Raw genomic sequence first — 12,444 nt, 5'->3', positions numbered from 1 at the left:
ACATACCTCAACAGATAAGTGACAGCTTTCAATGGCTATCTTCAGAGTTGCAGTAATTCAAGAAGCACCTGAACACTGGGATGAAAAAGACTGGACATAAGCTGAGGTTCTTTACCATGCAGGGAAGAAAAGGTTAAATATGAGAGGTACTGCTGGATTTTGTTAGGAAATTGAGAGAATCTATTTCTATGGGGAAAATTTAGTATTCTCTACAGTCAAACTGGTTTGTCAATCAAAAAACTAACTTCAGGAGTTTATAGCACAGTGTCTTTGGTATTACTTAAAGAAAGATGCACAGACTACTTGTAAATATCACTGTTTCTTGAACACATGGCCAGTCTATGGCTCTGATGTTTCCTGAAGAAGATAAATCTCTCTGTTGTGCATTCAACTACGAAGACAGCTTCAAGAGAGCTTTTTCTGTGATTAACAGCAGGTATCCCCAGCTTCTGTCAACCTAATGAGCTCTGCTAGGAAGAGACAGGAAGACACTCTACATGCCAAGAGGCACAGCACCCCTGGGTACTGATATTTTAGAAGCCACTTCTTCCTCGTGATGCTCCATTGCACCTCAGTAGATTACTTGATTCAATAAGAAGTTAGAGTTTGGAATACTTTACATAGGGCTGTTAATTAATTGCAGTTAACTCAAGCAATTAACTCAAACAAATTAACACAAGAAAATTAATCCCGATTAATCGCAGTTTTAATTGCACTGTTAAACAGAATACCCATTTAAATTTATTATAAATATTTTTGGATGTTTTTCTACATTTTCAAATATATTTATGTCAATTATGCTAAACATTCATATGCCCCTTCATGCTTCGGTCACCATTCCAGAGGACATGCTCCCATGCTAATGAAACATGAAGGGGCATACAAATGTTTAGCATATCTGGCACGTAAATACCTTGCAATGCTGGCTACAACAGTGCCATGCAAATGCCTGTTTTCACTTTCAGGTAACACTCTAAATAAGAAACAGGCAGCATTATCTCCTTGTTTGTGTTAGCAACTGGCTGAACAAGACGACAGACTGCATGGACTTGTAAGCTCTGAAGTTTTACATAGTTTTATTTTTAATGCAGTTATGTAACAAAAAATTTCTACATCTGTAAACTGCACCTTCATTATAAAGAGATTGCACTATAGTACTTGTCTGAGGGGAATTGAAAAATACTTTTTCTTTTCTACAGTGCAAATTTGGTAATCAAAAATATAAAGTGAACACTGTACACTTTGTATTCTGTGTTGTAATTCAAATCAACATATTTGAAAATGTAGAAAACATCCAAAAATATTTAAAGTGTCTTCTATTATTGTTTAACAGTGCAATTAAAACATCAATTAATCACAATTTTCTTTAATCTCCTGATTAATTTTTGTAATCGTTTGGCAGCCCTAACTTTACATGATAAACCAAACTTTAAAAACCGTAAGACTAGACTGAATACAACGAAAGTTATACTTAATATATCTTGGATGTTATCAAATGCCATTTTATATGCCTTTACCAACAGGCAGTATACAATTAGTCAAAGAAATGTTCTTAGGAGATTACAGAGCTGATTTAGTTTGTGTAATCAAAATACTCCAGCCCTGTAAGTACTGGCTGTTTTACATAGTTGTACCAGGTTTTATAACACTAGCCAACTTGCTGTTTCCACAAACTACACGTAACAAGGAACAATCTGAGTAACTTCATGCTTTTCACTAAGTTTGAGTTAAAAGGCCTAATTGAGTTATATAAAAGATAGTAAAAAAATACCTCATTTCTTGTAGACACTCTGAAGAATACTTTTGTTTTGTCAGTGTTTCAGCATCTTGACTAAATCCCATTTAAGAATATTGCCCACCCCAAGAACATTATAAATTTTGTACATTACAATGGGATAGATTTGGTCACTCCCACTCATCTTGATTAGTATCTAACTCTGAAAGTAGTTATATGTAGCACTGTGGTTATAGCTAAGGTTCAGTGAGAGTCAGCCTACATGTATTTTTGTTTATTAAAACACGGACATTACAAATATCAAGTCTTCGTTAGATTTGTGTTTAATGTGATGCAAATTAATCCCCAATTCGCCAAACAATAACTTTTTCCCCCCCAATTCGCCAAACAATAACTTTTCCCCCCAATTCGCCAAACAATAACTTTTCTATGGATTTTCCATACTTATGTATTCATTGTGAACCAGAAAAGGTAGCTTAAAAGCATTTAAAATGTCTTGGGAAATTATGTAGCAACAGGTGATTTGACTAATGTAACAAAGTATTACAAAACACAAGACACTAAATTCAGAAAGGGCTACAAAAATAAGCAGCTGTAAAAAAAAAAACTGTCACAGAGGTCAAATTAAAAAAAAATAAAATTTACAAGGAACTTTTTCTTCACTGTAAAATATAAAAACACCATAAAGTTGATTTTAAAATAGATGAGATTTTGGTAAGCAAATCTATTTCCATCATTTTAGTTAAAACTGAATAATCTGAAAGCAAATCTCAATATAAGTTTGTAAGCATTTTAAAATGCCCCACTTCTCTAATTGCTTACTACATTTTTCTGCAAAACCCCAGTTTTCAAAAAACCTGTTTGTCTATGTACTGAACATTAAATATTTGAGAAACTGTGTTTTGGTCTTTAAAATTAAGTTAAGTATCCCCAAAGTAGTTTTGTAAGAGTACAAAAAATACATTTACAGAGTGAGGAGAAGATAATCTACAACAGACTAAACTAATCTTTGGTTGTGTCAAGTACTTACAATTCACAATGTTCTTTCAATAACAGTAATTTTATACAATGATATGAAATCAAGGCTTAGTGAGAGAATCAGTTAATCCTAAACAAGAAATATAACAATGTCGAAGTTTACTTAATTCAGAGTAAGAACCACGGTCAGGGAGAAAGGGACATGATCCCCACTTTCACTGTTCTCATATCCTACTGATTTTATTATTCATAGTATATAATCTAGTGCATCTACGCAGATATTTAAGACTGTGTTCTGCTGAAGAAAATTTAATGCTGCTAAACTTAATTTAGGCAGAAGATTCTCTTCTCTTGGTACATGGTATAATACAGGACACGCCACTATGACCACCCATAAAGGTCAACCCTTTAAATACATTCACAGATAAACTGGAACCAGTACAATATACAATGAAGTTAATGGAAACCATGAGCCTTAATCCAAGGGCAGAATTAGTCCCTTGGCCGCTGCCACTGAATATCATCCTTAAATCACTTGTGATGGTCTACAGTAATAACCTTTTAGAAGTAACAAAGGCACAGATGACAGTGTCATGGTCCACATCTAAAAGACTAAGCTAAACTGATTCTCCATTGACAATGTAGTGCTGAAAAGATTATCATAATCACTTACAGTAATTGTAGCTAAAATTAATTTTATTGGCAAATAGTTTAAGACATACCTGCATCAATTATACCACAAGTACTATTAAAAGATTTGAACACAATTCCAACAGTGACTGACACATGCCCCACATTCAGACAATATTCCTCAATCTCTTCTCTTAGCTAGTACACCTCGTGAGCACCAGAAAGACAAATCATATTCCATACACCTTCTAGTTCACCCCATATTCAATCATTTTCCCCTCAAACTTCAGTACTGTGTAACTTTACCCAGAATTCCTATAACTATAGATGCTATCTGCATGAGATATTATAATTGAAGTTTACAATGTATGTGCACAAATGACAGCATTATGTGAAGATTTTTGTGATATTCTGGTATGAATGACGTGACACAAAAAAACAAAGTTTACACTTTTTAATGGCTTTGTCATCCAGAGAAGTTTCTGAAACCACCAAACTTCTTCAAGATAAAATACTGCTCTAGTGCTCCAGCCATGTTAAAAGTTTTACTTGCCCAAATATTTCCCGAAAACCAGCATCTTTTAAAATCATAGGAATTGCTACTAATTCATGCTTTGTTGCAAATATAAATGCTATCACAGAAGAAAGTCAATTAAAAAAAGAAAAATGTAATGACTAAGTTGCAAAATTACAGCCCAATTCATGTGAGACAACGCATATGAAAGCATGATACTTAGCACTGCTCTAGAAATTTTTGATGGCAATTAAAAAATAAAAACCCTGACCTAACTAACCTTATTACAATATTTTATAAATTACAATTTGCAAGATCAAATTTATATTTGAGACAAAAAGTGATAACGTTTGCAACTTTGCTAACCAGGTTTTTACAAATTAAGATTTTTGGTTTTGTGCTTGAGTGACCACCTGCTGTCATGTACATTTTGTTGGTACATTTTTAGTTAAAATCTTTTGAAGTCTGGTACAAATAATTGATTACAGTGATAGACAAATTTTAATTATGGTATCCACTAAAATATTTGTGGTTTTTTTCCCCCCACAGGTATTATTTGAACAACCAATTCAGATCTAAAACTATATGGAGGGTACTAAGATATAACTTGCACCCTTACTGCCTAAGACTCAATAGGCAATGGTTTACACACAGACTGCATTTTAAGTTTCAATTTGTACCCCTAAACAACTGAATATTAATGGAATGAGTACATTTCTTGTCTTGACAACAATCACAAAAATCCTGTTTTGGTTAACAAGTTACACAGGCACAGTCAGAGAATCACCTCCTGCTTTGTTTTTAGAACTGGGCTGCACGTCTGAAATACCTTATTTGTCGCATCCTCTGCTCTTAACAAGGGTTTCTCAGAAGTTGCTAAGCTAGCTAAGTCTCAAATCCATTTTGCAAGGAGGAAAAAGTATTGTTTTACTGCTAGGAAGTCTATCATTATCCATTTTAAGAGTAATTTCACATTTTCAAAACAATACTGTTTAGTACAGTACCAAAGCCATATCTTCATTAAGTCCTGACAACAGTAAGAATATTTAAATCAGACACATGTAGAGTTTAACTAAGCCTTTGAGAAACACTGCAACATATACAAACAGAACAGACTCCTGCCAAATTAGTCAGCATGCTCATTCTGTCTTTTTGAAACAAGCACAATTAAAAGCTCATTAAATAACACAAGCCTCTCAGAAAGTGAGTCAGCTTCTGTTAGATACCAAAGGTCATGGGTTTCCATATTAACAATTTCACCTACAATATTTCCTGAGTTTTCTTGAACAAGAAAACAGCCAATAAGCACCAAGAAAAGTGCAATCAAAAGACAAAAAAATTGCTACCTCATTAGTGTTCCAGCGATGCCTCTCTTTTGGTAAACTTGAACATTTTGGTAGACATTCAAGCAGCTTCTTCGGTAAAAAGATTTTTACATGACTGCCATTGCTGTTCCCATGATCATCTAGAAGGAAAAAAATACATATAATGCATGTAACATGAGGGGGGAAATTATTATAATAAAATCAAATTAACAAGACCTGAAAAATCCACTCGCCTACTGAGGAGCAGGTAGTTTTCCATGGCAAGTGGCAGTAGGAAAACCAGTAAACTTTGGGAGAATTTAAGTTTTAATTTTAAAAACATTAAATATCTATCCCTTATGATCATGAAGGTAACCTTCTGAATTTCAACTGAATATAAACTGAAGCAATGCCAGCTTTCTAAGGCCTGGTATCCATTAGAATCGTGCCAATACAGTAATGTTGCTGGGGGTATCACTTTTGGCAACATTTTTATAGCAGCAAAAAACTGCTTTTGCTGGTATAGTGAGAGAAACAAGCTGCAGAGCTTGAAAGTTTGTCTCTTTCACCAACATAAGTTGATCCAATAAAATATATTATCTCAAACACCTTGTCTTTCTAATATCCTAGGACTGACGTGGCTGCAAATACACTGCATATTTGCTGGTATATATTATTTCACTCAGGGAACTTATATATAAGATATTCTGGAAAAAGCACTTTTAAACTGCATCTACACTGGGAGGATTTGCCAGTATTGCTATACCGGCAAACCTCTTCTAGTATATACCTGGCCTAAATCTGCAGACATCCCCAGTACCTCTTCAGCTACCAAAACAGTTTTGTCAAGCTGCAGCAGAGTAAAAACTCAGTCTTGTCAACTTCCACTAGCTACTGAGATCTGAGAGAAGTAGATCATCTGACCACAATCACATCAGTTTCATTCTTCAGCCACTTGGGAAAGCGCACACAGTTCCTTAGGGCAGAGCTACACTACCACTTAAGTTGATTTAACTTGCATCGTTCAGGGGTGTGAAAAAGATAACCCCTTGAGCGATGCAGGTTACAGTGATCCAAACACTCGTCCATATTGGTGCTACTTCAGCAGGAGATGTGCTCCCATCAGCAGACTGTGTCTTCACCAGACACACTATAGCAGCACAGCTGATGTAATGGTTCTAGTGTAAACTTGGCCTCAGAGTACCCAGAGGGCTGGTAGTGGGGGTAGAGTGATGGAAAGTCTTTCCCCGTGCATTAGTCAGAATGGGAAAAGGGTGAGACAAAAATTAGCCTTTCTCCAGTAACCTCAAGGGTCGGGTCTTCAAATTTATTAGCAGAGTTCAAGGCAACTCTAGTAGAAATCCCAGTACTATTAACATTTTCAACAACAGGCACAAGTTTTGTTAGTTCTATCTCACCCCACCCATTTCTCTTCTAGATGGTTCATAGAGTAAGAATAGTCAAAATACGTATAATTGTATATATTTTATGTATGTTTTTATATACTGTATGTACCTTTTAAACAAACATCAACTTCCCAACAGCCTTTGGCTCATATGTATATGGTAAATTTTTCAGACCCCACATTTATAAAATACTAAAGATTTGTGTTTCAAATATCAGTCCATTTTATTTTCATAACACAGAAGCCAAAATGATGTTAGCAGTCATTTTCAAAGTTTGTATAAGTGTTCTCAATTCTTTTTCAATTACAAACACGCACTCAACATTTTTGTTTGTTTTCAGCCTCGGAGGCCACCCCCATAAAATAGCTGAAAAGATACTCATGCTGCCCTTGTGTAAACCCCCTGCCCCACCAAGATTCACTTTCTCCAGAAGGTCCTCAAACACTAACCTGCATGTTTGTTGTAGCATTGTGACCACATGAGTGGTACTGTGAACTGGCACATGGGGTTGCAACATCACTCACCAAATTTGGGCCAACTAACTGGACCCCCCTACCAACAGAAAGTTTTATACAAACAAACACAGCTGAGAACCTATGGTACATATATAGCTACAGTAATCAATAACAAATAAAATGAGAAATACAGGATTAGAAGGATTTTAAAATCACTTTGGAAAGCAGAACCTGGGCTCAAGCTAGCAGCTGAATATCCCAAGTATTTTTAGGGCTTGATTGTGCTCTTTTGTGAAGTACAACAATATGCTTTCTGTTAGATCAACTGCTCATGCAAGCACAGCAGATTATTTTATACGATATGCAGTGATGCGTGTGACAGACATGATCTGCTCTGTAATAGTTTATGACTACTGTGTGTTGGCCAGGTTATTGGGATGTTTACTCCTTAACTATACAGGGTTAAATCAACAGGACTGTTGGGAAAACAAGCAGGAAGGGGAAAATGACTCAAGCTAGGCCATCCCCCAGTAAACAATCCAGAGTGGTCAACAGACAATGCCTGAGCTGATTCTATCTCATGACTCCAGTCAACGTGCAAAACCTGTTTTGCCACACAGGGCAGTCCTGGGAACTGAGAACAGCGAAAGAACTCAGACTGGGTAAAAAGACATTCTTTTCCAGAGGGAGATTAATTGCTGCCAGGGAACTGTTCAGGCTGACACCCAAGACCCACTAGTGTCTCTCAAATTAGATCATCACAGGATGGTAGAGCTTTAGGTAAAAGACATGCATGTGGATAGTTTTAAAATCCTTTTCTCTCTATGCTATATTCCTATTGTTAAGATCAAACAATCTTTGCCTCTGGTAGGGTTGCCAACTCTGATTGAAGCTATTCCGGGAGATTCTCTCCTCCCCCGACCCCCCCCCCCCCCCCCGTGACTATGTAATGTCATTTTCTTTAAATATCCTATTTAAATATCCTCCTGGATTGCTTTCAATAGTTGCCAGGAGTTCGATGCCAATTTCCGGAGACTCCAGGCCAATCCTGGAGGCTTGGCAACCCTACTGGTCATTATGCTTAACACTGGTCATAGACTCCCAAAGGGAAGAACTGCAGGTGTCAAACCCAGTTGGCCTTGCTGAGCAAGCACAGTCAATTCACAGTGTACTGAAGCTAGTGTACTAGGGCCAGTGCAAGAGTGGGAAAACAGAGAAATTCCAACTCTAAGAGAGGTGAAGGCACAAGGCCAGATACCTGAGAGGGTGCAGTCAGAGAGACCAAAAAAGAGAGAGGGTGCAACTAGGCCTGCAATCAGGACAAAGTGCAACTGAGAGAGCAAACTAGATCCACTGGATCTTTTGAGTTTAATTAGATCTCATGATAAACTCCACAATAAACATCTACTCTAATGAGTCATATTCACGCAATTAGCAACCATGTACATAAACTGCTGATCTCCAGGAGTAACACAGCAGCTCTTATGGCCCTTTCAGGGTAACTTATCTGAGTGCAACTCTTAGCATGAATAGGTTTCAGAGTAACAGCCGTGTTAGTCTGTATTCGCAAAAAGAAAAGGAGTACTTGTGGCACCTTAGAGACTAACCAGTTTATTTGAGCATGAGCTTTCGTGAGCTACAGCTCACTTCATCAGATACATACCGTGGAAACTGCAGCAGACTTTATATATACACAGAGAATATGAAACAATACCTCCTCCCACCCCAAAGCTCATGCTCAAATAAACTGGTTAGTCTCTAAGGTGCCACAAGTACTCCTTTTCTTTTAGCATGAATGGTGGTTTCACTTTGGGGTTTGCTCTTTTCTACAAGAAATTGGATGTTACTGGTTCATGCTGTAATGTCAAAGCCAAAACAGGAAAGAATTTTCCCAGTCTGATATTATTCCAGGATCTAGTACTTGCTATCCTATGTCTTCTGAGATCTTATTTAATGCAGTTTTCTGTACAAATTCACTTGTACCAATTTCCTTGGAAAAGGATATAGCCAAAATTATAGGAATTATTAAGAACCTACAAAATATAAAATGAGAGAATAAATTCTTTAAATACTTGAAGTTTTCCTTGGTGAATAACCAATCTCTCAAGACTGAAAAAATGTTTCTGGCGAAACTGACTTCTGTAAATAGCGATCTGAGAGGGGCAAAGTTTGGCAGGGTACTAATACAACTTGCTGCTTTGGAACTGTGCAATGACTAGGTATAAATACTTGATAGGCCTCAGATCTTAATCCTTCAAATCCACATACTTAAAAACAAAGGGTTTGTCCTCCTATTATACTTCGTGAATGGAGATCAGATGAGGCCTACCAACTATGCACCCCCCAGATTTAAATTAAAAGGAGTCTTGGTGACAGGGCACTTCCAGACGAAGGCCCTTGACTCTCCAGGCACAGTGCAGAGCTAAAGCTTATTTTCACATTTTTTTGTTTGAGGGAATATTAGAAAGGATCTAAAGTTAATTTTCCTTTACAGTAATGGGGTAAGAGAGAAAGTTAGAATCTATTTGATAAACCGGGCTCTAAAATTGCTTTTTTGAATACTGCATATGCACTGGGTGCTCTGACAAGCACACTTAAAAACCAAAATAAAGTTTAAGAACGACTAATGAGGTACACATTCAGAACTCCAAAAATGGCTAAAGCCAACCCTAAAACCACCCAGCCAGACCATTTCAAAGGGTATGTCTACACTATGAAATTAGGTCGAATTTATAGAAGTCGGTTTTTTAGAAATTGTTTTTATATATTCGAGTGTGTGTGTCCCCACAGAAAATGCTCTAAGTGCATTAAGTGCATTAACTTGGCGGAGTGCTTCCACAGTACCGAGGCAAGAGTCGACTTCCGGAGTGTTGCACTGTGGGTAGCTATCCCACAGTTCCCGCAGTCTCCGGAAATGAGATTCAAAAGTTCGCGGTTCTTTTCCTGTCTACCTGGCCAGTGCATCTGAGTTGAGAGCGCTGTCCAGAGCGGTCACAATAGAGCACTCTGGGATAACTCCCGGAGGCCAATACCATCAAATTGTGTCCACAGTATCCCAAATTCGACCCAGCAAGGCCAATTTAAGCTCTAATCCACTTGTCAGGGGTGGAGTAAGGAAATCGATTTTAAGAGCCCTTTAAGTCAAAAAAAAGGGCTTCATCGTGTGGATGGGTGCAGGTTTACATCGATTTAATGCTGCTAAATTCGACCTAAAGTCCTAGTGTAGACCAGGGGAAAGTAATCAGCAGCATGGAAGTGGCTGCCATCCTGCTTTACCACACTGACGACTTATGAAAAATCCATCTCAGGGTAGGGCCTAAAAATGGTCCAGCCATCCAAATAATAATCTGTTGCATGAGATGACAGCCAGATTTGATGACCTCCAAAACAGATTTAACCTTGTTGAATGGTAAGTTTGACCAAATGGCACTGAAGATAACAAAAAATAGTGTATTACTTTAAGTGATAAGTATATGCTTCCTCACCCTCTCCTAAGCTCAACATTCATTTGCTAAATGAGCTCACCTTTTAGTATTATCCACTCCTATTACCCTAGTATTTATTACCCTATGATCTAAAGAGAACACTTGACATCAAGTAAAGATGCCTCACAGTAGCAGAAGCTAGACAGCAGTTCTAAGCATAGCAGATGCCACATAATGGAAAAAATTCTTCATGTCTGATAGATGATGGAAATCTCACCCATTCAACTTTGACAAGAACTGTGATGAAGTTAACATGAAATTGATGGGAAAAGGCATTCTGTGCCACACGGAGTAAGCTCCTATAATAAGGTTAAAGTGGTTTGTTATCCCATAAATACAATGGAAAACTTGCCCTAGCAGATCATGTTTCTTTTCTGAACAACATGTACCTACCATGATAACAGCAAAGAAAAAAACCCCAACTTTTTCTTGCGATATCTCCCTCTAAATTCTATGGAGTATAGCCACCCCTTGAGATACTAACTGACAAACAATAATCAAAGTCACATGCACAAGTACCGAAAATAAGGCCCTGAACCTATAAATGCTTAAGCAGGTATGTAACTTTACCTACAGGAATAGTCCCATTAACTTCAATAGGACTATTCATTAACTTAAAATTAAGTATGTGCATAAGCATTTGCCATATCAGGAACAAAAACTGTATCTGTACTACAAACTTAGTGACATAAAATATTTGTCACTTCAAAACAAAAGTTCTTCAGTATTAACAATGAAAAGTTATTTAGACTTCCTACACATTAACAAAAAGTTAGTCACTTGTTTTAAAAATATATATAGGCCAAAATGGTAAAAAAATAGGAGCCTAAAGTTAGGTTTCCTAAACTCATATTTAGGTACATAAGGGTGGGATTTTCAAAAGGACCTAATGGGACTTGTGCTCCTAAATCACTTTACTTCAATCTGCAAATCCTGAGATGTATATCCCCTACTTGAAGCTTTAAGAACATAAGGATGGCCATACTGGGTCAGATCAAAGGTCCATCCAGCCCAGTACCCTGTCTACCAACAGTGGCCAATGCCAGGTGCCCCAGAGGGAATGAAGCTAACAGGTAATGGTCTAGTAATCTCTCTCCTGCCATCCATCTCCACCCTCTGACAAACAAACAGAGGCTAGGGACACCATTCCTTACCCATCCTGGCTAATAGCCATTACTGGATTTAACCTCCATGAATTTATCCAGTTCTCTTTTAAACCCTGTTATAGTCCTTGCCTTCACAACCTCCTCAGGCAAGGAGTCCCACAGGTTGACTGTGTGCTGAATGAAGAACTTCCTTTTATTTGTTTTAAACCTGCTGCCCATTGATTTCATTTGGTGGCCCCTAGTTCTTGTATTATAGGAACATGTAAATAACTTTTCCTTATTCACTTTCTCCACACCACTCACGATTTTATATACCTCTATCATATCCCCCCTTAGTCTCCTCTTTTCCAAGCTGAAAAGTCCTAGCCTCTTTAATCTCTCCTCATATGGGATCCGTTCCAAACCCCTAATCATTTTAGTTGCCCTTTTCTGAACCTTTTCTAATGCCAGTATATCTTTTTTGAGATGAGGGAACCACATTTGTACGCAGTATTCAAGATGTGGGCGTATCGTGGATTTATATAAGGGCAATAAGATATTCTCCGTCTTATTCTCGATCCCTTTTTTAATGATTCCTAAAATCCCGTTTGTTCTTTTGACTGCTGCTGCACACTGCGTAGACATCTTCAGAGAACTATCCACGATGACTCCAAGATCTTTCTCCTGATTAGTTGTAGCTAAATTAGCCACCAACATATTGTATGTATAGTTGGAGTTATTTTTTCCAGTGTGCATTACTTTACATTTATCCACATTCAATTTCACTTGCCATTTTGTTGCCCAATCACTTAGTTTTGTGAGATCTTTTTGAAGTTCTTCACAGTCTGCTTT

The 12,444-nt window shown here is 37.4% G+C and overlaps 1 protein-coding gene across 1 annotated transcript in view; it reads right to left on the bottom strand.

Moving 5' to 3' along the window:
* Positions 1 to 12,444, bottom strand: part of CAMTA1 (calmodulin binding transcription activator 1) — a 929,632-nt gene that overhangs the window by 892,233 nt on the left and 24,955 nt on the right. The window contains exon 2 of the mRNA XM_077837398.1: positions 5,204 to 5,322. Within this exon, the coding sequence (XP_077693524.1) occupies positions 5,204 to 5,322 (119 nt within the window). The remainder of the gene's footprint in view (positions 1 to 5,203; positions 5,323 to 12,444) is intronic.

The sequence above is a fragment of the Eretmochelys imbricata genome, chromosome 18 (assembly GCF_965152235.1).
Source record: "Eretmochelys imbricata isolate rEreImb1 chromosome 18, rEreImb1.hap1, whole genome shotgun sequence".
NCBI lineage: Eukaryota > Metazoa > Chordata > Testudines > Cheloniidae > Eretmochelys > Eretmochelys imbricata.
The sequence above is the reverse complement of the archived record's forward strand: the minus strand, read 5'-3'. Positions and strand labels throughout refer to the sequence as shown.